The sequence below is a fragment of the Moschus berezovskii genome, chromosome X, assembly GCF_049115385.1.
Source record: "Moschus berezovskii isolate FMDL1 chromosome X, NW_MosBer_1.0, whole genome shotgun sequence".
NCBI classification, from domain to species: Eukaryota; Metazoa; Chordata; class Mammalia; order Artiodactyla; family Moschidae; genus Moschus; species Moschus berezovskii.
In genome coordinates, this window is record NC_142488.1 from 92,870,580 (window position 1) to 92,898,276 (window position 27,697).

Sequence of the window (27,697 nt, forward strand, 5' to 3'; positions counted from 1 at the left end):
GTCATCCCAGTGCACCAGCCCTGAGTACCCTGTCTCATGCATCGAACCTGGACTGGTGACCTATTTCACATATGATAATATACATGTTTCAATGCTATTCTCTCAAATCATCCCACCCTCGCATTCTCCCACAGAGTCCAAAAGTCTGTTTGTTACATCTGTGTCTCTTTTGCTGTCTCGCATATAGGGTCATCATTACTATCTTCCTAAATTCCATATATATGTGTTAATATACTCTGTTGGTGTTTTTCTTTCTGACTTACTTCACTCTGTATAATAGACTCCAGTTTCATCCACCTCATTAGAACTGATTCAAGTGCATTCTCTTTAATAGCTGAGTAATATTCCATTGTGTGTATGTACCACAGCTTTCTTATCCATTCGTCTGCCAATGGACATCTAGGTTGCTTCCATGTCCTGGCTATTGTAAATAGTGCTGCAATGAACATTAGGGTATATGTGTCTCTTTGAATTCTGGTTTCCTCGGTGTGTATGCCCAGCAGTGGGATTGCTGGGTTATATGGCAGTTCTATTTCCAGTTTGTTAAGGAATCTCCACACTGTTCTCCATACTGGCTGTACTAGTTTGCATTCCCACCAACAGTGTAAGAGGGTTCCCTTTTCTCCACACCCTCTCCAGCATTTATTTGTAGACTTTTGGATAGCAGCCATTCTGAACAGCATGAGATGGTACTTCACTGGGGTTTTGATTTGCATTTCTCTGATAATGAGTGATGCTCAGCATCTTTTCATGTTTGTTAGCCATCTGTATGTCTTCTTTGGAGAAATGTCTGTTCAGTTCTTTGGACCATTTTTTGATTGGGTCATTTATTTTTCTGGTATTGAGCTGCATGAACTGCTTGTATTTTTGAGATTAATTCTTTGTCAGTTGCTTCATTTGCTATTATTTTCTCCCACTCTGAAGGCTGCCTTTTCTCCTTGCTTATAGTTTCCTTCGTTGTGCAAAAGCTTTTAAGTTTAATTAGGTCCCATTTGTTTATTTTTGCTTTCATTTCCATTACTCTGGGAGGTGTGTCACAGAGGATCCTGCTGTGATTTATGTCAGGGAGAGTTTTGCCTATATTTTCCTCTAGGAGTTTTATAGTTTCTGGTCTTACATTTAGATCTTTAATCCATTTTTTTAAATTTAAATTTATTTATTTTAATTGGAAGCTAATTACTTTACATTATTGTATTGGTTCTGCCATACATTGACATGAATCTGCCCCGGGTGTACATGTGCTCCCCATCCCGAACCCCCCTCCCACGTCCCTCCCCATCATTTTTATCTTATTTTTGTGTATGTTGTTAGAAAGTGTTCTAGTGTCATTCTTTTACAGATGGTTGACCAGTTGTCCCAGCACCACTTGTTAAAGAGTTTCTCTTTTCTCCACTGTATATTGCCTCCTTTGTCAAAGAAAAGGTGTGCATAGGTGCGTGGATTTATCTCTGAGCTTTCTATTTTGTTCCATTGGTCTATATTTCTGTCTTTTCACCAGTACCATATTCTGTTGATGATTGTAGCTTTGTAGTATAGTCTGAAGTCAGGAAGGTTGATTCCTCCAGTTTCATTCTTCTTTCTCAAGATTGCTTTGGCTATTCCAGTGGGTTTTTTTTAAATTTCCATACAAATTGTGAAATTATTTGTTCTTGTTCTCTGAAAAATACCGTTGGTAGCTTGATAGGGATTGCATTGAATCTAAAGATTGCTTTGGGTAGTATACTCATTTTCACTATATTGATTCTTCCAATCCATGAACATAGTATATTTCTCTATTTGTGTCATCTTTGATTTCTTTCGTCAGTGTTTTATAGTTTTCTATATATAGGTCTTTTGTTTCTATAGGTAGCTTTATTCCTAAGTATTTTATTCTTCTTGTTGCAATGGTAAATGAAATTGTTTCCTTAATTTCTCTTTCTGTTTTCTCATTGTTAATGGATAGGGATGCAAGGGATTTCTGTGTGTTAATTTTAGATCCTGCAACTTTATTCATTAATTAGCTCTAATAATTTTCTGGTGGTGTCTTTAGGGTTTTATATGTAGAGAATCATGTCACCTGCAAACAGTGAGAGTTTTACTTCTTCTTTTCCAATCTGGATTCTGAACAAAGATTCTAAGATCCTCAACAAAATTCTAGCAAACAGAGTCCAACAACATATTAAAAACATCATACATCATGTCCAAGTGGGCTTTATCCCAGGGATGCAAGAATTCTTCGATATTCTCAAATCAATCAATGTGATACACCACATTAACAAATTGAAAGATAAAAACCATATGATTATCTCAGTAGATGCAGAGAAAGCCTTTGACAAAATTCAATGTCTATTTATGATAAAAAAAAACCCTCCAGAAAGCAGGCATAGAAGGAATATACCTCAGTGTAATAAAAGCCTTATACGATAAACCCACAGCAAACATTATCCTCAATGGTGAACAACTGAAAGCATTTTCCCTAAAGTCAGGAACAAGACAAGGGTGCCCACTGTCACCACTACTATTCAACATAGTTTTGGAAGTTTTAGCCACAGTGATCAGAGAAGAAAAACAAATAATAGGAATCCAGATTGGAAAAGAAGTAAAATAACTCATTTTTGCTTAGTCTTCAATTTGAAGTTCTACTATATTTGCCTACTCATTCATTCCTTCCTTCCTCTTTCTATGCTCCCTTTTAAAGTGGAGATATGTCTGTCCTTTATTGTTTCAAAATTCTCTTAAGACTTTTTTATTTTGGTGAATGAAAAATCTTTATTCTACATTTTAAAGCTTGATTACTTAAAATGAGGCATTACTGCACAATTTTGTAACAAAAACAAAGTTGGCTTAAGTTAAATTACATGGGAAGATATCCACACCCAATGTGTTGGATTTATTTATTTTATGTTACCTCATTCTAAAAGAATACAGGATAAAAATAATACAAATATAAATTAAATAAATATATAATAGGCTTATCCTCCTGAACCTACTTTAAGGATCAAGGTGGTGTCCTTAATTGACCACACCCTATTATTCCTTCACAGCTTAGCAGTTCCCTTATAAAGTTTTATTTGACTAATCCATCTTGCAAAGGTCTCTTATTTCCCTGAATACCTACAGTAGTTATAGGGTTCTTTCCCTCTGAAACAATCCTCACACTTCTTCCAAAGACAGAAGTTATTCCTCTGCTGAAGAGCCTCTCATAGTTCCACACCACCCTGAGGATAATTACAAAATCTTTTAACAGAACATTTAAAATTCTTTATTACATGGCCCCAGTCTTCTTTTCTGGCCTCAAAAGGATTCCTGAACTTTAAAATAGTATCCTTCAGTGATGCCACACAATTGAATATCCTTCATTATGCTATGGAGCTTCCCTAGTGGCTCAGCAGTAAAGAATCTGCCTGCAATGCAGGAGACATGGGTTCAGTCCCTGGGTTGGGAAGATCCCCTGGAGAAGGAAATGGCAACCCATTCCAGTGTACTTACCTGGGAGATTCCATGGACAGAAAAGCCTGGTGGGTTACAGACCATACAAAGAGTTGGACATGACTGAATAATTAAACAATAAATATGACATACGATATCCTACCTTTGTGTTTCAGCATGTATGCTTGCATGCTGTGTGCTAAGTTGCTTCAGTCATGTCAACTCTTTGTGACTCTATGGACTGTAGCCTGCCATGCTCCTCTGTCCATGGGATTCTCTTGGCAAGAATACTGGAGTGGGTTGCCATTTCTTCCTCCAGGGGATTGTCCCAACCCAGGGATATTCCCAACCCAGGGATTGAACCCGGGTCTCCTGAATTGATAGGCAGGTTCTTTGTCATCTGAGCCAACAGGGAAGCCCTGTGTATCAGCACAAATTCCTTCCAGCTGGAATAGCCTGTTTCCTTTTTACACATCTTTTAATTCCTGGTCAAAAGTAGCTTCCTTTATGTAAACGTCTCTGACTCTCACAGGCCAAACTAATATATCATAAACTTTTCTTAATTAAAACAGTGTGGTACTAGTATAGAAACAAATATAAAAATGAAACATAACAGAGCTCCAAAACAGATCTATATACAATTGAGGAATGAGGTTAAGATAAAGGAGGCATCCCAAACAAATAATGATGGAACAACCAGTCATTTGTTTTGAAAAAATAAAGAGAATAAAGATCCATAGTACATGCCATTAAAAAATTAAATTGATTTTTTACAATGAACCATAAAAATACCATTGTATAAAATATAAGTCAATATTGGAGACTATTTATATGGTTTTTTTATATGGTTTAGATTTTTTTAAAAAGTAAACAAAATACCTCAATAAAAGATTGCTAAACTTAACTTCATCAAATTAAAAACTTCTCTATGACAAGTAGCCAGAATATATAAAGAACTTCAGAAATTAAATTAAAAAAGAACAGACTCCCCAACAGAAACATGGGCAGAAAATATGAAAAAGTCACAGAATAGGAAACACAAATGTCCAACAAACATATGAACAATGCTCAGTCTCAACAAGTAAATACAGAAATGTTTAAAGAACAGTAAAGAGATTTTAACCCATCAGACTGACAAATAATGAATTAATTTGATGATACAAAATCCAGCAACTCTTTTCTTCGGTATCTAAACTAAAAATGAATGCTCACTGCAGTGCTGTTTGTAATATTGATAGATTAGGTGGTGGTTTAGTCGCTAAGTCATGTCCGACTCTTGGGACCCCATGGACTGTAGCCTGCCAGGATTTTCTGTCCATGGTATACTCCAGGCAAGAATACTGGAGTGGGTTGCCCTTTCCTTCTCCAATTGATAGATTAGAAATCCTAAATGAACATCAATAGGGGAACTAAATGAACAATATGGAACACTATGCAAGAATTTACAAGGATGTATTACTGGTAAGACATAGTGCTGAATTAAGAAGAAGCAAACTTGCAGATATTTTTGTATAGAAAATGTCAATTTCACAAAAAACAGGAAATAAAAATAACACTGCATATTTTTAACCAATACATATCTTTGTATATAAGTACTCAGAAAAAGTTCTGCCTTATGGGTACACTAACGTTACCTATGTTATATTTATGAGCTATTTATATAATTAAGAATTAAAACAGTAAGAAATTGGTTTCTCTGTATTTAAACATTATTCACTGTGAATTTCTGTTTTTGTAAGATCATTTTTTCAGTCTTGGACTTTATAACAGATTATTCAAGGGAGGGACTATACCAAAGGTAGGGCTCTATAGCCATTATCTCATTTAGCTTCTCCAACAACCAGGGACAAGATTAGGGGGAGATGATTGAGGCCAAGTTACTCAAGTACAGGACTGGATTCTGCCTTTCTATTAAAAAATTGATATTTTGTTCATTATGGATTTTTGCCTTTATTTTGATTTTTAAAACATTGCATTAGTAGTAGTAGTAGTTTAGTCGCTAAGTCGTGTTCGACTCTTGCAACCCCATGGACTGTAGCCTGCCAGGCTCCTCTGTCCATGGGATTCTCCAGGCAAGAATACTGGAGTATGTTGCCATTTCCTTCTCCAGGGGGGATCTTCCCAACCCAGGAATCAAACCCAGGTCTCCTGCATTGCAGGCAGATTCTTTACCGACTGAGCTATGAGGGAAGCCCAAACATTGCATTAGATATTATTTATTTTGATTGCTAACTTTTTTGGTACCCCTTAAATTTTGCACCTAAGCTGAGTGCCTTATTTAACTCTCTATAGCACAACTCTGTGTACGAAAATGTGTCTGGTATATGCTTAGTTGCTCAGTAGTGTTCAACTCTTTGCTACCTAATGGACTGTAGCCTGCCAGGCTCCTATGTTCATGGGATTCTCCAGTCAAGAATACTGGAGTGAGTAGCCATTCCCTTCTTCAGGGGATCTTCCCAACCCCAGGTCTCCTGTATTGCCCTGTCTGAGCCTCTTCCCTGTCTGAGCCACCAGGGAAGCCCGTGAGTCTGGTATCGTTATGTCCATTTTACAATATGTTGGTCTAAGGCCACACAGCTGGTAAGCTAGTAAGTAATAGAGCCAGGATTCAAACTCAGGCCCATTAGGCTAAAACCCATGTTTACCAGCACAAAGTTTTTGTACAATTTCACTTTGTTTTGTTCATTAGTTAATTCCCAGTGATAATGTACTTTATATATCTTCCATGTAACTATACTTCACATCCTTTTTGGCAGTTTAGTTTTTGAATTGGCATACAATCCATGGGAGCACTCTATATTTTGCATTGATTACCATCTGTCAGAGAGATATGGAGAAAAGTCTTGTCAGTAATAAGATATGAATTATGCAATATCAGAGTGGTTTTACCCATGCTCTTTAAGAGAACAACCATAAACATATGTAGACATTAAGGAAGATTTATTGGTTCCACCTTATTTTGATAAAGGGGTACTGGAAAGTTAAATCACTAATGGCTCATTGTGAATTTTCATACCTATTTTGGGAAACAACCAAAGACAGGTATTTACTAAATACTCACTTATCTTCCCCCTCCCAGTGGTTCTCACCGGAGAGCGGTAGGGCCCCCATATGGGAATTTGGAAATTTGTAGGAATGTATTTTGGTTGTCCAAATGGCAAGTTGAAAAGGAGTATTTGACATAAACTCAAAAAAAAGGAGAGATTAAACAGCTTATGATGAAGGTGGGGAGAAAATTTGGGGAGTTAGGAAGGACTTCAGAGAGGTTTTATTGCAAGTAAGTGTTTGGCATATTTGGATATGGAGAGAATAGCATTCTAGACAGAGGGAAGATCTTGATCAATTAACATATATTGACTACTATTCACTACTGCTGGCTGCTACTGACTACTATTCACTACTCACTATATGCCAGGAAAGTGCATATAGTGTTTTATAGGTTTAAACTCATTCTTCACAGCAATTCTATGAGGTTATCAATTCTATGAGATTAGGATAAGATCATAAAAACTCATTGTCAGACTAAAATTTCCACTTACTGTATTTCTATTTTGGGTAGTCTCAGTAATAAGCTCATCAGCATTTAAAGATTGAGGGACATTCCGGTGGTAAAATGCCTATTTAATAAAATGATATTAAATAGTAGTAGAAAAATAATTTTATCAATACATTTCTATCAGGGTTCCAAATGAACATATTCTGGGAAACTTTGTAGATAATGGGGGATTAAGCTGGTTTCAGGAGAAATGGAGAGGAAGATGTAAATCTGAAACATAATTTGCAGTTTTTAGTCATCAAAGACAGTCTTTCCTTTCACAACATCACAAAATGCTCTGTGCTATTGTTATGGTGGCATACTGACAAAGAAGTAACATGATGTGATCAAAAGTTCTTCAAACAATTGTACCTAATTAGTTAGTCTATCCCAGCATTTTATTATTTGACAGTCATTCTATATTTCATCTATAGGAATAAACTAAAATGAATAGCTCACACCATGTCTCAAAAGAGAAAGACTTTATCTTATCAGATGCTAAAATTAACTATAAAGGAAAAGTAAACAAACCAATAGGTATTAGCTTGAAAAGTACCAGTGGATCAGGACAGATAACTGAGAGACCTACCAAAGTGTAGTTAAGAATTGGTTTATGTTGAAGGTGGAAGGATAAATCAGTAAGATACAGTCATAAAAGTTATTCTTTTAATGGTTACAGGGTTATGTCATTTAAATATATATAGAATTCAAGCAGTTAGACCCTAATCCTACACTTTATATGGAAATAAATTCCAAATGACTTGAAAATGCTAAATAAAGATAAGAACACATAGAAAACTAGAAAAATACAGGTGAAAGTTTATAAAATTATGCTAAAAGATATCACTTAATGAGCATAAATTCATTGGGAAAACAAAAAAAAAGAAAGGTTTGATATATTTTATCCTCTCATTGAAATGGTCAATGGTAAAAATGAAATCACTTTCTGCAATTAAACACAAATTATTCTCAAGTATACATTTTTCAAATATACTGATAATGTGCCAGACTATCAAGCAAGTCTTAATGAAGTTTGAAGAATAGGTATCATATAAACAATATCCTCTTCCATAATAGACTTCAGTTACATGTTAGCAATAAAAATAAAATAAATTTAAAAACTAATATTAAATAGTTTATAAAATATAAAGCTAAATAATGATAATAAATCCCCATGAATGCACAAATTAAAAAGTCACACTTTGGAGTCAAAGAAGAAATTGTAATGGAATTACAAAAAACACTTAAAACTCAGTGATAACAACAACATAGTGCATTAAAATATGTGGGATTCAGTGAAAGCCATGTTCTAAGAGAAATTTAAAGTCCTAAATGCCTATACGACAAAATGAATAGTGGCATAAAATTAATAAGGCAAGTGTACAACTAAGAAGATAGAAAAGACACAGAATATACTCAAAGGAAAAAAGGATAATAATAATAATACAAGAAGAAAGTAATAATAATAGTAGAATGATAGTAAAGACAACAGAAAATAGAAAACAAACAATAAGGAGGCTCAACTAAAGCAAAGTTATTTTATTGGAGAGTCTGACAAACTATATACAAAAGCCCTACAGCCCTTCTGTAAATATCATAAGAAATGATATTTACAATAGCATAAAGATACTGAATAATTAAGGATACATTATCAAAATCTATACTAGCTTATATAACGAATGTTACAAAACAGTATTGAGAGAAACAAGAATATCCAAATAAATGGAGAAATAGACCATGTTCTTGGAGTGAAAGACCTAAAACTTAATATGTTAATATCCCTAAAATTGATAAACAAATCACATGCAATTTCAATCAAATTTCTAGTAGATTTTTTACTGTAGAAATTGAAAATCTGATTCTAAAATTTATATGAAATGTAAAGGACTCAGAAGAGCAAAAGCAATTGGATAAAAGAACAAATCTGAAATACCTAAACGTCCAGGTTGTAAGATATACTATAAAGTTATATAAATCAAGATAGCATAGCATTCATGTGAAGATAGATGTATAAATCAATAAAAGAAAATAAAGTCCAGAAATAGAACCACATATGCATGATCACTTGATTTCTGGAAGAGGTGCCAAGGCAATTCAAGGGGGGTGGGATAAGAGAAACTTTTCAACACATTTTTTTCTGGGACAGTTGAATATCTTAGTAGGAAAAATTAAGCTCAAACCTTTTCTGACACCACATACAAAAATTAATTCAAACTGGATCTTATACCTAAATTTAAGAACTGAAACTATAGAATTTCTGGGAGAAATCAAGTAACCTTGGATTAGGCAAATATATCTTAAATGTGACACCAAAAAAAACCCCCACATAAATTCCAATTTACAAAATGGATTGTCTTTTATCAAAATTTAAAACTTTTACTCTTTATATTACACTATTAAGGAAATGAAACCAAGACTAGAAGAGAAGATTGCAAAACATATGGTGAGTGTTGGCCCTGTACATATAAAGAACTCTTGCAAATCAATAATAAGTCAAGTTCCCTAATTTTTAAAAGATGGGCAAAATATTTGAATACTTACTTAGCCAAAGATGAAACTTTGGTTGTTGTTGTTGTTTTTCTCATAAAACTCAATATCAAAATAGCAAACAACCTAATAAAAAATGTGCAGAAGATCTGAATAGACATTTTTCCAAAGAAGATCTGAAGATGGTGAACAGGCATATGGATAGAGCGCTCAACATTACCAATCATCAGAGAAATGCAAATCAAAACCACAATAATATGTCACCTCACACCTGTCAGAATGGCTGTCATTGAAAATTCTATATATAATAAATGTTGATGAGAATGTGGAGAAAAGAGAACCCTAGGACACTGTTCGGAGAAGGCAATGGCAACCCAACCAGTACTCTTGCTGGAAAATCCCATGGATGGAGGAGCCTGGTAGGCTGAAGTCCATGGGGTCACTAAGAGTCAGACACAACTGAGCAACTTCATTTTCACTTTTCACTTTCATGCATTGGAGAAGGAAATGGCAACCCACTCCAGTGTTCTTGACTGGAGAATCCCAATGACAGCAGAGCCTGGTGGGCTGCCCTCTATGGGGATGCACAGAGTCAGAGACGACTGAAGCAACTTAGCAGCAGTACACTGTTGGTGGGAATGTAAATTGGAGCAGCAACTAAGGAACCTGGAATGTTAAGTCCATGAATCAAAGTAAATTAGAAGCGGTCAAACAGGATATGGCAAGATTGAACATTGACATTTTAGGAATCAGTTAACTAAAATGGACCAGAATGGGCAAATTTAATTCAGATGACTGTTATATATACTACTGTGGGCAAGAATCCAATAGAAGAAATGGAGTAGCCATCATAGTCAACAAGAGAGTCCAAAATGCAGTACTTGGGTGCAATCTCAAAAATAACAGAATGATCTCTGTTTGTTTCTAAGGTAAACAATTCAATATCACAGTAATCAAGTCTATGCCCCAACCACTAATGCCAAAGAAGCTGAACAGCTCTATGAAGACCTACAAGACCTTCTAGAACTATCACCAACAAAGTATGTCCTTTTCATCACATGGGACTAGAATGCTAAAGTAGGAAATCAAGAGATACCTGGAGTAACTGGCAAATTTGGCCTTGGAGTACAAAATAAAGAAGGGCAAAAGCTAACAGAATCTGTCAAGAAAATGAACTGGTCATAGCAAACACCCTCTTCCAGCAACACAAGAGATGACTCTATACATGGACATCACCAGATGGTCAATACCAAAATAAGACAGATTTTTGCAGCTGAAGATGGAGAAGCTCTATACAGTCAGCAAAAACAAGACCAGGAGCTGACTGTGGCTCATCTTGAAATCCTTACTGAAAAATTCAGACTTAAATTGAAGAAAGTAGGGAAAACCACTAGGCCATTCAGGTATGACATAAATCAAATCCCTTATGATTATAAAGTGGAAGTGAAAAATTCAAGGGATTAGATCTGAAAGATAGAGTGCCTGAAGAACTATATACAAAGGTTCATAACATTTTAAAAGAGGCAGTGATCAAGACCATCCCCAAGAAAAAGAAATGCAAAAAGTCAAAATGGTTGTCTGAGGAGGCCTTACAAATAGCTGTGAATAGAAGAGAAGCAAAAGGCAAAGGACAAAAGGAAAGATATAGCCATCTGAATGCAGAGTCCCAAAGAATAACAAGGGGGGATAAGAAAGCCTGCCTCAGTGATCAATTCAAAGAAATAGAGTAAAATAACAGAATGGGAAAGAGATCTCTTCAAAAAAATTAGAGATACCAAGGGCATGCAAAGATGGGCACAATAAAGGATTGAAACAGTATGGATCTAACAGAAGCAGAAGATAGTAAGAACAGGTGGCAAGAATACACAGAAGAAGTAAACAAAATAGATCTTAATGACCTGGATAACTATGATGGTGTGATCACTCACCTAGAGCCAGACATTCTGGAGTGTGAAGTCAAGTGGGCCTAAGAAAGCATCATTATGAACAAAGCTAGTGGAGGTGATGGAATTCCAGTTGAGCTATTTCAAATCCTGAAAGATGATGCTGTGAAAGTGCTACACTCAATATGCCAGCAAATTTGGAAAACTCAGCAGTGGCCACAGGACTGGAAAAGGTCAGTTTTCATTCCAGTCCCAAAGAAAGGCAGTTCCAAAGAATGTTCAAACTCTCACACGATTGCACTCATCTCACACGTTAGCAAAGTAATGCTCAAAATTCTCCAAGCTAGGCTTCAACGGCATGTGAACCGAGAATTTCCAGATATTCAAGCTGGATTTAGAAAAGGCAGAGGAACCAGAGATCAAATTGCCAACATCTGTTGGATCACAGAAAAAGCAAGAGAATTCCAGAAAAATATCTACTCCTGCTTCATGGACCATGCTAAAGCCTTTTACTGTGTGGATCACAATAAACTCTGAAGAATTCTTTAGGAGATGGGAATACCAGACGACCTTACCTGACTCCTTAGAAATCTGTATGCAGGTCAGGAAGCAAGAGTTAGAACCAGACATGGAACAATGGACTGGTTTAAAATTGGTAAAGGTGTACATCAAGGCTGTATATTGTCACCGTGCTTATTTAAGTTGCATGCATAATACATCCTGCGAAATGCCCGGTTGGATGAAACACAAGCTGGAATCAAAACTTCAGGAGAAAATACCAATAACCTCAGATATGCAGAATACACCACCCTTATGGCAGAAAGCAAAGAGTAACCAAAGAGCCTCTTGATAAAAGTGAAAGGACGGTGAAAAAGCGGGCTTAAAACTCAACATTGAAAAAGCTAAGATTACAGCATCTGGTGCCATTACTTCATGGCAAATAAATGGGGAAACAATGGAAACAGTGACAGACTTTATTTTCTTGGGCTCCAAAATTGCTGCAGATAGTGACTGCAGCCATGAATTTAAAACATGCTTGCTCTTGGAAGAAAAGCCATGACCAACCTAGATAGCATATTAAAAAGCAGAGACATTACTGACAAAGGTCCGTATAGTCAAAGCTATGGTTTTTCCAGTAGTCAAGTATGGATGTGAGAGTTGGACCACAAAGAAAGTTGAGCACTGAAGAATTGATGCTTTTTAACCATGGTGTTGGAGAAGACTCTTAATAGTCCCTTGGACTGCAAGTAGATCCAACCGTCAATCCTAAAGATCAGTCCTGGTTGTTCATATGAAGGACTGATGCTGAAGCTGAAACTCCAATACTCTGGCCACCTGATGCAAAGTACTGACTCATTGGAAAAGACCCTCTTGCTGGAAAAGATTGAAGGCAGGAGGAGAAGGAGACGACAGAGGATGAGATGGTTGGATGGCATCACCAACTCGATGGATATGCATTTGAGCAAGCTCAGGGAGTTGATGATGGACAGGGAAGCCTAGCATGCTGCAGTCCATTGGTTCACAAAGGGTCAGACATGACTGAGTTACTGAACTGAACTGAACTAAGGAATACAATTCCTCAAAAAGCTTAAAATAGACCTATCATATGATTCAGTAATTCTATTCCTGAGTACCCCCTAAATGCATGTACCACAATGTTCATAAAAGCATTATTTATTATAGCCAAGATATGAAAGCAACATAAGTGATCATCAACAGATGAATGGATAAAAAAGACACACACACACGGTGGATTACTCAGCCATAAAAAGAATGAAATTTTGTTATTTGCGGCAACATGGATGGACTTGGAGAGCATAATGCTTAGTAAAATAAGTCAGACAGAGAAGGATAAACATTGTAATTATCATTGATATGTGCAATCTGAAAAATAAAACAAACTAGTGAATATAACCAGAGAAGGCAATGGCAAGCCACTCCAATACTCTTGCCTGGAAAATCCCATGGATGGAGGAGCCTGGTAGGCTGCAGTCCGTGGGGTCGCTATGGGTCGGACACGACTGAGCGACTTCACTTTCACTTTTCACTTTCACACATTGGAGAAGGAAATGGCAACCCACTCCAGTGTTCTTGCCTGGAGAATCCCAGGGACGGGGGAGCCTGGTGGGCTTCCGTCTATGGGGTCACACAGAGTCGGACACGACTGAAGTGACTTAGCAGCAGCAGCAGTGAATATAACAAGAAAGAAACACACTCACAGATATAGAATACAAACTATTGGTTACCAGTGGGAAAAGTGATTGGGGTAGGGGCAAGATGGGGTAGGGGATAAAGAGGCACAAACTACTATGCATATAATAAGTTACAAGATATATTGTACAGCACAAGGAATACAGCCAATATTTTATAATAACTTTAATAGAGTATAATCTATAAAAATATTAAATCACTATGGTGTGCACCTAAAACTAATATAATGTTGCAAATCAACTATACATCAATTAAAAAAAGATGATATATGAATGGCAAATAAGCATATAAAATAGTATCATTAGTCATTAAGAAAATGCAAATTACAAATTACACTGAGATGCTACTTCACATGCAGTTCAGTTCAGTTCAGTTCAGTCGCTCAGTCATGTCTGACTCTTTGTGACCCCATGGACTGCAGCACACCAGGCCTCCCCATCCATCACCAACTCCCGGAGTCCACCCAAACCCATGTCCATTGTGTCGGTGATGCCATCCAACCATCTCATCTTCCATCGTCCCCTTCTCCTCCTGTCCTCAATCTTTACCAGCATCAGGGTCTTTTCAAATGAGTCAGCTCTTCGCATCAGGTGGCCAAAGTATTGGAGCTGCAGCTTCAACATCAGTCCTTCCAATGAACACCCAGGACTGATCTCCTTTAGGATGGACTGGTTGGATCTCCTTGCAGTCCAAGGGACTCTCAAGAGTCTTCTCCAACACCACAGTTCAAAAGCATCAATTCTTCGACATTCAGCTTTCTTTATAGTCTAAATCTCACATCCATACATTACAACTGGAAAAACCACAGCCTTGACTAGATGGACCTTTGTTGGCAAAGTAATGTCTTTGCTTTTTAATATGCTATCTAGGTTGGTCATAACTTTCCTTCCAAGGAGTAAGCGTCTTTTAATTTCATGGCTGCAATCACCATCTGCAGTGATTTTGGAGTCCAGGAAAATAAAGTTAGCTACTGTTCCCACTGTTTCTCCATCTATTTCCCATGAAGTGATGGGACCGGATGTCATGAAGTAGAATGACTAAATATATTGACAATACCATTTGTTGACAAGGATGTGTGAAAACTGGAATGCTTGAGAGAATACAAGATAGTACAACACTATAGAAAATTGTTTGGTTGTTTTTTTCAAACTTTCACTTACTGTATGGACAAGCAATTCTATCCAAGGGCAATAAAAAATTATGCCATCACAAGGAAGGGTCATAGCAGCTCTTTTTCACAATAGCCCCAAACTAGGAAAAATTCAGATGTTCAGGAATAGGGAATGCATAAACAATTTATGGTATACCCATGCAATAAAAACAAAATGATTGGAACTAAAGTGAAAGTGAAGTCGCTCAGTCGTGCCTGACTCTTTGCGACCCCATGGACTATAACCTACCGGGTTCCTCTGTCCATGGGATTCTCCAGGCAAGAGTACTGGAGTGGGTTGCCATTTCTTTCTCCTACCAATACATATAAAGGCATGGATAATCTCAAAAGAATTCTGTTAAGCAAATCACACATAAAAAATATTGTATATTATAATCTCATTTGTATGAAATTCTAGAAAAGGCAAAACTATAATGGTATAAAGCAGGTCATTGGTTGCCTGGGACTAGTTAGGTAGTGGGGGCTGACTGTAAATTAGAACAAGGAAATTTTTGGTGGTAATGAAAATATCCTATGTATCGATTGTTGTGATGCCTACACAATTGACCACTACCAAAACTCATTAAACTGTACACTAAAAATTTGTTAATTTAATGTAAATTATTCCTCAAAGGAGTTGGGATAAAATTTGCAGCAAATATGGCAGATGAAGGGTTGTACAGATAGATCGATAGGTAAAAAGATTAACATCCAAGTAAAATAAGTAAAAAAAATTGCCAAAGTACACGAATAGATAACTCAAGAAAAATTAAAAAGTCTATAGACAGAAACCCTAACTCAAAAGTAGTACAAATACTAGTAACTGAAATACTATTTTCCAAAATAGAATATGCACATATATATATATTCTAGGTCTTGGAGGCGGAGAAGGCAATGGCAAGCCACTCCAGTACTCTTGCCTGGAAAATCCCATGGATGGAGGAGCCTGGTAGGCTGCAGTCCGTGGGGTCGCTAAGGGTCGGACCCGACTGAGCGACTTCACTTTCACTTTTCACTTTCACACATTGGAGAAGGAAATGGCAACCCACTCCAGTGTTCTTGCCTGGAGAATCCCAGGGAAGGGGGAGCCTGGTGGGCTTCCGTCTGTGGGGTCACACAGAGTCGGACACGACTGAAGTGACTTAGCAGCAGCATCAGGTCTTGGAGGATAATGCTAGATAGACACTTATATATACTGCTAGTATGGTTGTAAATATATACAATATTTCTGGAAAGCAGTTTAAAACTGTTATCAAGAGCCTCAAAAATATGTACTGTCTTTGATACAATAATCTCTGCATCTAGGATCTTATTTCAAGGAAATAATCATAGATAATAGTTTTTTTTAATTATTAATAATATTCATTATGCTGGTGAAAAATTAGACACAGCCTAAATGTTCAAGAAGAGTAATATAATTAAATACATTATGGTATATCTAAGTGGTTAAAAAAAAGTCATAACAATTCAATTTGCTTGAAAAGAATATTTAACTATGCAGGGACTCTTCATAATAAAATATTAAATAAAATAGGGATAAAAACAAACATCCAGTTAGATCTGAAGTTTATAATATCTCTGAAAGTGAAAGAAAAGTGAAAGTGTTATTCGCTCAGTCCTATCTGTCTCTTTGTGACCCCATGGTCTTGGCGGCTTCTTCAGAACCTTTTCCCAAGATGGATCACAAGTAAGGTGACAAACTCTTCTGTTTGCTGAGTTGGGATGAGTTGACCACCATATTATGGGAGACTGAAGCTAGGAAGAACGTAGAATCACCATGAATTCCTTCATAGTTCAGTTGGACTATACCACCACGACCATGTTTTTCTTTTAGCCTTTCCTCCTTCTTCTCTGTGCCCTTGAAAGTATTAGTTGCTCAGTCATGTCTGATTCTTTGTGATCCTATGGACTATAGCCCACCAGGCTCCTCTGGCCATGGAATTCTCCAGCAAGAATACTGGAGTGGATAGCCATTTCTTTCTCCAGGGGATCTTCCTGACCCGGGGATTAAACTCAGGTCTCCTGCATTGCAGGCAGATTCTTTACCATGTAGGAATTGGCTATCGAAAGAGAAACTGCATGATCATAGCAGTAGAGTTAGCCCAGATTAACTTTGTGCAGTTAATCCTTTTTGTAGTTCATCTATAGCAGCTGGTACATCCCACATTCTATGTTAAGCTTTTGCTTCTAGGTTTCCTCGGTGTGTATCCAGTGATTTTCAACTACTTTAGATATTAGTCTGAACAAAACCTAAGGTGAGGCCACAGAAGAAAAAAAGTGTCCCAGAATGTATGTCAAAATCAAATGTTAGTGATTTAGGAGTCTCTCTCTTTTCTCCCCGCCCCCTTTAATTATATTATCCTTCTCCCTCTTACTTTGCAGCATGAAAATCTAAGATATTTTCTAAATTTATTTTTTAAATTTCCATAAAATGCTTTAAGTTGTACAAATGGGCCTCATGAGGATTAGCAGAATTTATTCTAAAGCAATTAAAATGACTGTCAAACCCTCTCTCTTTAAGGGTTATCCTAGGGATATTTCTCTGTTTTACTCTCTGAGCAGCCTTTTGTGTTAGAACCTCAAAGATTTGGCTCCATAATGGTTTGCTCTGCCCTGTCCTGCACCCTTTAGGTATCTATGTGGTAAAATCTGTCTGGCTACTGGCTCTTCTCTCTCAGTATTGTTGTCAAAAGTCCCCAGAATCTCCAGTTGTCCTTAGGGTGAGTGAGTCAAAGTGATTGCTCTGGGCCTCTTGTTAGGAGAAATGGGAGATAGATAACTACTGGCAGCTGTACATTTATTCAGCTGGTGGATGCAAGGGATGTGGCCTTTGACAGAGTATGCCAAAAAACACATGAGATTCACTTAACATTATTTCTTAGCCATCCTCCTCCTGCCAGCACTAAGGCATAAACATAGCTTAGGAATATCCTTCTCCAGTTCTATTTCTCTATATATAACTGAGGGGGTCGCATAGAGTCGGACACGACTGAGCGACAGAACGGAACGGAACCTAGAGATTGTCATACTGAGTGAAATAAGTGAGACGGACAAAGTAAAATATCATATTGCTTATTTGAGGAATCTTTAAAAAAATGATAGAAATGAACTTATTTACCAAACAGAAAGACTCATAGATTTAGAGAAAAACTTACGGTTATGGGGGGAAGGGGAGAGGAATAGGTGGGAGTTTGGGATTGACATGTACACATTACTATATTTAAAATGGATAATCAAAAAAACCTATTGTATGAACAGAAAAATCTGCTATTATGTAAAAACCTAAATGGAAAAGAATTTGAAAAAGGATAGATATGTATATTTGTTTAAGTGAATCACTTTGCTGTACACCTGACACTATCAAAACATCATTAATCAACTATACTCCAACATAAAATAATAAGTTAAAAAAGAAAGAATGAAAGCAAATGTGTTTAGTTATCTTTTTTAAACTTTAAGATACTTTTAAAAGTTTTTGCCATGATTATATTTAAACTTTTATCTTCCTCATGTGAATTTATTTTAGGGGTTGAAAAATCACCATAGGGCTTGTGTTCTTTTTTTTTTTTTTTACTGAAAATGAAACTAAAGTCTTTAGTATTACAAGACAGGGGCTTCCCAGGTGACTCAGTGATTTAAAATCCACCTTGCAATGCAGGAGATGTGGGTTTGATCCTTGGGTTGGGAAGATCCCCTGGAGAAGGGAAAGTCTACCCACTCCAGTATTCTGGCCTAGAGAATTCCATTGACTCTGTTGTCCATGGGGTTGTAAAGAGTCGGACACAACTGAGCAACTTTCACTTTCACTATAAAATAGATCTCAATTACGAGGCAGCCCTGCAACCTGGACCTCAAGAGCGACTCATTATCTTGTTCACTTCCTCAACAAACTTTTATTGATCACACAGCTCTGGAAAGTTGTTAAAGGGTCCATTATAAAAACTCTAGAAATCACTGATAGATTTTCAGTGTCTCCTAGTAATAGAAACAGGATAAATTTGTCTGATAAGTGTTGGGACTAGAGTTTGACTTAGTTTCCCTTTGCAATTATTGGTGGTGCATTTTTGAGGGGTCAATAGTTTTGAAAGGATCTCACCCCACACTGTGCTCCAATAACACTTGCATCAGGGTTTTCTTGACTTCTCTGTCTTCTTACCTTTGGTATTTGGAATTCTAGAAGGTTAAACTACAAAAGAAATATTCCCAATTCCAGTGAGGCAGACTGTATTACATCAGAAAAGGTATTAGTCACTGTGATTTAAAGTGATTTAAAGCATAATTAAAGGTTCTTGTAGGAAAAATGTCAAATGTAAATAATAAAATATTAAACCAAGCTCAGCAGACATGGTCTATGTCTCATACAACCCCTATATTTGACATACCACTTAACCTTGAACACCGTAGGTGACTCCTACCTTGAAAAATAATTTGTTTCAAGACATACCCACAGTGTGAGACAATCATATATATTTACTAATCTATAAGCATGTTCACAGAAGCTGGGCAAAAGCACTTACAACTTTTCTGCTGTTACGAGTGATTATAAAGTACATCTTCTACAAAAAAAGCGAAAAATTTTCCTACAACTGGAAACATCTTGAACTCTTCAAGGCTGACATAACTTCAGAGCAATGGAAACCACATTTTCGACTGCATCTTAGGTCCCACCACAGAATGGAAAAAGAGATGGGGTTTTGTGGGGGGAGTGAAGGAGTGTGGTCAGCAGAGGGGAAACTATTATAGTCTGGCGCTTTAAACTTCTTCAATATAGATTATGGGTGGGATGGGGGGGTGGGTACATGCTTTCTCATGGATAAGTGTAGTCTGGAAAATGCGCCCTCAATTTTGTCTGAGAAGAGAGATACTTAATATTTTAAAAAATCAACCACAATAGTATGTACCTAGTGCCTACTATATGGGAGAAAAAGGGAAGCAGAAGAAATATACTATCTTTGATACAACTACAACCTAGTTGAGGTGACAAAATATACACAGTTTGTGCTAAATCATGTTTCACTGTATTAATGCCATTAGTATTTAGCATAAGGGCAAAGATGTGGCTTCAGGGTAATTGGGAAGACATTCTCTGGCTCAGCCTTTCATAGACTGCTTCAAGCAATATTCAATAAGAATATCAAAGTAAGTTTTAGGCATCCTATTTTTTTTGCAATTTCTCTAGAAGTAACTTTTCACTAATGTTAACTAATGTTACATAGGCCCATCAAAAAAGATGATGGGATTTTTTTTCAGTCTTCAGCTCCATTATCAAAGAAATGCTTTGCCCAGAGTAGGTACTTGATGAAATTTTGTTCAATAAATGAATTTTTGGTAATTGTCTTGTCTAAAGTAATCAGTCATATAGCTGGTTTAATCACTCACTGTAATGACATCTGCTACTTCTAGAGTATTTTGCAGTTTTCCCCCATTAAGTCTGCATAACACTAACAAGGTAGTAAGGTTATGGAGGTGTTTCACATTTATATTCTATCACATAACTATGTCTCAGTGCCCTAAGAGAACATGAGTTTCTCAAAGGACATGACTGGGCTGAGCTTTCTGAATACCTTCAATGGGACTTCTGGAGTCTGCATATAGAACATGAGCACACTGTATCCTGCTGACCTACTGGAACTTGGCATATATATTCAGAGGCTTAATTAATAATGCTAAACTGATTCCTCATCAACTTTTGTATCTTCAATTCTAATTTTGCACCAATGGGTGATCTGGTTAATGTCTGTAAGATTCAGGGAATGTTTTAATAAATTGTACCTATTAGCAGGTTATATTGAATGCCTCTTTGCCCCACCACAGATCCAGCAATGCACACTTCTGTGGTCTCACAAAAATGTACCATTTATCACTGAGAAGAGGAAGCTCAGGTCTCTCCCAAGTATACTTAACACTAGTATTTTACTTCTCTAAACACAATGTTAACATAGAGCTGATTGCACATTCAAGTACCATGACAGACAGCAAAGGGACCAGTCAACAATCCATACACCCACTTACTCTCTAGCCTCCCTCTAGACTTTCAGTGATTCCTGACTGATTGGAAAAAGAAATTTAAATGTTCCTATTAGCTGATCCTATTAAAGAAAGACAGATCTCAGAAAGCAAGTGTCATTGAGCTACTGTATGGGAGGAATCATGTTCTCAGACACATGATTATTATCTCAAGTTGAAATGTCTGAATCATGTCCTCAGACACTTTATTATCATCCAAAGTTTAAATGTTTCTCTGTCTCTCTTTTTGATTAGCTTTGATGACAGTGATCTGAGTAAATAGAATATGGGGCTCTCATGTACAGCCTTTGCTTGGCAAGGTAACCTGCAGATCCAGTGGAGCTTTCTGGCATCTTCTCCTTTCTCTCTAGAGACTCCAGGCCTCCAGCATAATAAATACACTCAAGTCTTTCCCATCCTCAAGAAACACTTCCTTGATTTAAGAATCCTTCTAGTTACTGGATTTTCCAGTATTCTACAGAAAAATTACTTGAAAGATTAGCTTATATTCACTGTTTCTTTTTCCTTCCTTACCAGTCACTGCTTTCACTAAGGTCACCAATGACCTCCATATTTACAAACCCAGTGAATAATTTTCTGCCACAATATTACTTATTTGATATCTGTTAGGTATTCGACATTTTCTCTTAAAATTGAATCTTCTCTTGGCTTTTATTATATTCCTTTTCCCATTTCCAGTTGGAAGCTCCTTTTCAATGTTCTTCATAGTATTCCCATTTTTCTTTGTGGGCTTCCTCCACAATCATTTAGATACTGGTGTTATCCCTGATGCTGTTTTTACTTTATAAAGTTCTTCTGAATGATTTATTCAAAATTATGGCCTACATTTCCAGTTAATTCTGATGACTTCAAGTCTGTATCTCAGAACTCTTGTGTTCCAAACTTATGTTGCAACTTGCTGAAGGACTATTTCCACCTGAATATTTCACACGCATATAATATTCAGCATGTACAAAACAAAACACACTTTATATCCCTAAAATTTTCCTCCTTGTCTTATGGTGCTAACATGTGTGTAGTTTCCTAAGTCAGAAATCAAAGTCAACCCACATTTCTCCCTTTTCCTTGCTGCTAACATTCATTCACTAATTCACAAAATCATACTGTTTCTGTATTGTTAATAACGTTAGCATCTGTTTCCTTCAACTTCATTTGGACTTTACCACATAAACTCAGGTATTCATCATTTCTTGACTGGTTAATAATACTTTCCTAATTGATTTCTTTCCAAATCACACCAGTCCACTGAAATAATGCCATTCACAGTTTCCCACTATTTTCAGGATCATGTTCTTTATGACTTCTTTCCACTCCACTAGCTTTATTACTTTTGTATGTGTGCACTATTCTCCAGCCATATCAAAATATGTTTAATTTCTCCAAATAAATCACATTTGTGCAATATGAATAACACTAGAGTAATTTGAATGTACTAGAGGAGGACTTATCAAACTTTTTCTGTAAAGGGCAAGATAGCGAATAATTCATGTTTTGCTAGTCAGAGAGTTACTGTTGCAACAACTTTGCCAATGTAGAGTATAAAAACAGCCATAAATAATCTCTAAACTTAATGAATGGGCATGACTGTGTGCTAATAAAAGTTTGTTTACAAAAATAAGGGCTTGTCAGATTTGGTTCTTCTTGGGTCATAGTTTGCTGACTCTTGAACTAGAGTACCATGGTATATAAAGAAATCCTGTCTTCAATCCTTTTATAGAGCCAAAAACTAATTTTGATTTTTGTGCCAATTGGGATTTTCAAATGTTAGGTTTACTTTAAACAAGGTACACCTGTACTTAAGACATATTAACCTCAGAGAGATCTAGGACAAAAAAGTAATTAATTTCCATCCACAAAGTATATTCCTGGCCATAAAACAAACTTAAGCTTTCCTAAGTATTCCATAAGTCTATGCTTTCACTTGGAAAATAAACCATCTTCTAAGAATTATTTGCTTCATTGGATTTGACATAGTAACTTATCCTTGTGGTTCATTTTACTTTTTCCTGATGTTAAAGTTTCTTGTAAATCACTTCTTTTTGCTAGATGTTTGTATCTCCAGAGTGGTGGGAAATTCAGAATCTGATAAATAAATATTAGGCATGGCAGGGAAAGACTGACATCACCAAATGCTTCTGTGATCAATTATGTCATTGGACAGGCAGACTAAGTGTCCTTCAGTTCAGTTCAGTTCAGTCGCTCAGTCGTGTCTGACTCTTTGAGACCCCATGAATCACAGCACACCAGGCCTCCCTGTCCATCACCAACTCCCGGAATTCACTCAAACTTATGTCCATCGAGTTGGTGATGCCATCCAGCCACCTCATTCTCTGTCGTCCCCTTCTGCTCCTGCCCCTAATCCCTCCCAGCATCAGAGTCTTTTCCAGTGAGTCAACTCGTCACATGAGGTGGCCAAAGTATTACTCTGAAGGAAAAAATGAAGTTAGAAATACTTGGAATATCTTCATTTCCAGGTAAAGTTTTAAAAATCTGATTTTGAAGTTTAATCTAGGGACTGATGATTAAGGAAGGCTATGATAATTTCCTCCTTAGTAAAAGATAGGAAACAAAGGGCAAAGCAAGGGTTTAACCCAATATATAAGCAGAGTGGGTAGCGATCTTCTGTGGTCTAGTGTTTGTGAGCCTCCTCCACATCTCCGTTATCACACTCTCAAGTTATCAAGCATTAGTAGACATGAATTTTCTCCTTTTAAGTGTTCTTTCCAGAGAAATAGCTGTTAAGTTTTAGTATGGTAACTATGCTAGGCAACATTCCACTTGAATTAAAACAATGCTCTTTAAGAATAAATCAAGCAGGAATAAATTGCTATCAAAAAGAGTAACACATCATGAGGGAATTATTACCCACTATGACCATAGTGTTGAGATTGTCATCTTTGACCCTGTGGATTAGGGCAAGAGAGGATACTGCAGTCACAAACGGAAGGAGCCTGGAGCCTTGACAACAAAGATCTACTACAGCAACTGTGGATTACTTACATGTAAATGAACATGTGAGGGGGAAAATAAACAAGCCACTTCAATCTTGGTTAAGACAATGAGTATTCACTTGTTCTGTTGTTGTGTTATAACAGCTCAATTTCCTATATCACAACTAATTTTAATTATTTATCATCATCATCACCACCATTAATATTGTCATTTACCAACACACAGAAGATCCAGTTTATGTTTCAGTTTACCAAAATTTCTTATGGAAAAGTTAGGAACTTGGTTATTAGATACTTTTAATACTTTATTAAATAGATAAAAATCCTGGCAATCACATGTATATATCCAGGAAATGTAGTCGGTTGTGTATGAAATGAGCCAAGACTCTTTCTGAGTCTCAGTTTCCTCATGTATAAGAGACAGAGTTGAAACACATAATTTCTAAGGCTTCTTCCATTTATAAAGGTTATGATTCTAACAGTCTATAGACTGTACTTCATTTTTCTTTGTTAGTGACTTGACTTCAGTCAAGGAAAAAAAGTGAGCTTTTGAACATGATGAGGGGAAAGCTACATTTAACCCTGAATTATGGCTTCAAGAAGTTAACTGTTAATTTTTTTTTAATGCTGTGGTAACAATATCTAACATGTGCACTCTCAAAAATGATCCATTATATTCAGAGAAATCTATTTCTATTTTAACATAAGGGAATATTGATTCAAAGTGGTGCTAAAGATGACTATCCTCTCCAATTCCTATACATTCTTCTCCTTTTACCTCTTTCATAGGTAATATCTGAAGTGCACTTAGGCTCAATAGTTCCCAAATTCATGGTATTGTGATCACTGCCTTGTCGTCTTCTTCTTCTCTACTATTCATAGTTTTTCCCTTTCATGTCAAAAATCTTTCTTGCCAATGCAAAGTATATACAATGGAAGAAGAGAAAATGCTCCCTGGCTTTAACAGTGGGAGGTAGAATTGCTAGCCTCATGAAATTCCTTTAAGTTCTTAATCTGTGATTAATCTATTATCACTACACTTAAAAAAAAAAGAGCATTGACTCTCATTCCAGCATGTCTATCAAATCTAAAATTCTTTAAACTGAGAATGTTTATAAAATGTTGCTAATGTAGCTGTGCAAAAATATTGCTAGACCCAAAGAGTAAGTTTCAAAAGATATGAAGCCATTAGGAAGACATACTTAAATGAGAATACACTTGTGATTCCCATTGAAGGAATATATTTGTAAGTCAGGATAAAATAGATTATATCTCAAAAGGAAATAATAATCCAAATATCATTTACTTAAAATAGTAAAACTTTATTTTTATTTAGGTTTCACATACAATATAGGTTGATGGGATGGAGGCTCTGTCCAAGGTAATCATTAAAGACCCAGGCTGAAGGAGGATGTATCTTTAAAAAGTGCTTCAACAATCACCAAAGAAAGATAATTGAGAGGCTGAAGCTAAGCACTGTCAATTAAATGCTTCCACTAAGAAATGACATGTGTCACTTCTGCTCACATTTCAATGACCAAAGTAAGTCATGTTGGCCACACCTAGTTTCAGCTGGGCAGGAAAGTGCATTCCTACCATATGACTGCTGCTGCTGCTGCTGCTAAGTCACTTCAGTCGTGTCCGACTCTGTGTGACCCCATAGACGGAAGCCCACCAGGCTCCCCCGTCCCTGGGATTCTCCAGGCAAGAACACTGGAGTGGGTTGCCACTTCCTTCTCCAATGTGTGAAAGTGAAAAGTGAAAGTGAAGTCGCTCAGTCGTGTCCGAACCTTAGCGACCCCACGGACTGCAGCCTACCAGGCTCCTCCATCCATGGGATCTTCCAGGCAATAGTACTAGAAGGACTTAAATATTTCTGACAGTCTTACTGCCTGCCACAGAGTGTAAGACTGTATATCATGTGACCAAAATTTCAGATTTAGTTAACTGCTAGATATGTGAGCTTTTAACTCAATGGACTTCATAGTCTTCCACACTGGTTTGTTGTCAGGATCAAAGAAGTAATGGAAAATGAAGAGTATAAACCATTAATCAAATGTAATTTTTAAAAATGATGTCTTTGAAATAAATGCAGGAGTACAAAGCTAAGATTTGACCATTTTCATGAGTTCCATTCTAGATGTTTAGCTTTTCTTCACTTTATTTTCTAAGCACTTTCAGATTCTTAAAAGCCTATTAGGCTAGAGGAATTCAGAACATAAACTTAGAAATAAAGGAACAAATGAATCTCCTCACTTGCCCTTAAGTTTGACTTGAGGCAAATATTTTTTAGTTTAACAACTTGTTAAGTTGTATGTTCAGCATGACCTTCGGTTTTCCAAAATTTCTGTTTGAAGAAATGCTGAAAACTGGAATATAAGTTGCTAAGATCGATTTTTCAACTCTTGGGTCTTACCTTGGGTGGACTTGAGCTTGAAAAATGGAGACAATATAGTTAAGACCTTGAAGGAGGTTTAGTTTAGTTCCAAAGTAAACAATGCATGGAGAGTTAATGATTTCTACCAAAACACTGTACCTTTTAAATATGCCTCATCTTGAGATGGATGAAGTGAGATCCCAGAAGCCTCTCTGGGCTCGATAGAAAGAGCACTGGTGGGAAAAGTCACAAGTTGTTCCCGGTTCCCTCTGTGTGCACACAGAATGGATCAGGGACATACTGGCCCTTGCTAGGATGGAGGCTAAACAACTCATCTCCCAGGGTATGTTTCAGTTCATGGGATCACAAAGAGTTGGACATGACAGAGACTGAACAACAACAACAAAGCAAACTGTCACAAAAGTTTCAGCAAAGATAAGTCAAAGTATAAAGATGGTAATTTCTTGCACATGAAAATCTGATTTCTGTATCAATGAATGGTTTTAATTCCGATAAAAATAGCATATGTCTAGATTGTTGGGGGATAAGGAAAGGAAGGGCTCAGATTAAGGGATGTGGCACATTCATCAGGAGGGAGGTCTCCAAGTCTCCTGGCCCTCCTGGTCTGGACTTTCCTTGTGGTCTCCCACCTCTGGGAAGAACTAAGGATATTACTTCCACTCGGGTTGTCACTAGGTGACCAGGTAAGGGACAGAGGAGCATCAAGTGACCCCCAACTCTCTTCTTCCCTTCAGCCTGTGAAAAAAGTGAAGATGACTGGGTATATACTCCAGTGTTTCCCAGTACAGCTCCATCTCACTCATCAGTCAGAAGCTGTGTGACAGAGGCCTGGCTAGAGACATGAACAGCTTTCTTTTTGTCTCCTGGTGTCAGTGATGCTGGCATTTGTGTCCATGTCCTGGAAGGAGCTCAGGTCTACCCATATCAGTGGATGCTTCTCACCGGTTTCAGGTAAAACTTTCACCTAATAGTGTATTAGCACTGGAGCCTGGATAAGCTCCTTGGGGACTGGGAACCATTAGATGAAATATTCTTCCTTCTCCCTGCCCTTGGCTGAGTCATTCTCCATTAGGACAACAGTGCTGGGCTCACCATCTGCAGGTTCGTAGGTGATGTAGCTGCCTTTGTTCTTGTACAGGTAAAAGAAGATCAAAATCACTACTGAGAGCAGGGTGAGAAAGACCACGGTGATAACAACTAAAATGAGGGCTGCGCTGGCTTCAGCTTCCAGGCACAGGAACTCAGTGGCCTGTAGAATTGTGGTAGCCAACAGTTCTTGTGCTGGAGGAGGCATGGTTGGGAGGCTAGTCATTGGGCAGCTGGATGGACACCAGTAGGGAGGTGTGGATCTCTATTTTTAAAAATTTTAATTGGAGGCTAATTACTTTACAATATTGTGGTGGTTTTTGCCATGCATTCACATGAATCAGCCATGGGTGTACATGTGTTCCCCATCCTGAATCCCCCTCCCACCTAACCTCCCCATTCCATCTCTCAGGGTCATCCCAGTACACCAGCACTGAACACTCTGCCTCTCCATTGAACCTGGACTGGCGATCTATTTCACAAATGATAATATACACGTTTCAATGCCATTCTCTCAAATAATCCCACCCTCGCCTTCTCCCACAGATCCAACAGTCTGTT

General features: G+C 37.1%; 2 protein-coding genes across 2 annotated transcripts in view; both read right to left on the reverse strand.

The window, feature by feature from the left end:
* IL1RAPL2 (interleukin 1 receptor accessory protein like 2) overlaps positions 1–27,697 on the reverse strand; it is a 625,896-nt gene that overhangs the window by 186,519 nt on the left and 411,680 nt on the right. The window lies entirely within an intron of this gene.
* Positions 27,069–27,362, reverse strand: LOC129535087 (small cell adhesion glycoprotein). Its single transcript, XM_055393679.1, has one exon. It carries the CDS (start codon positions 27,360–27,362, stop codon positions 27,069–27,071), a length of 294 nt encoding a protein of 97 aa, XP_055249654.1.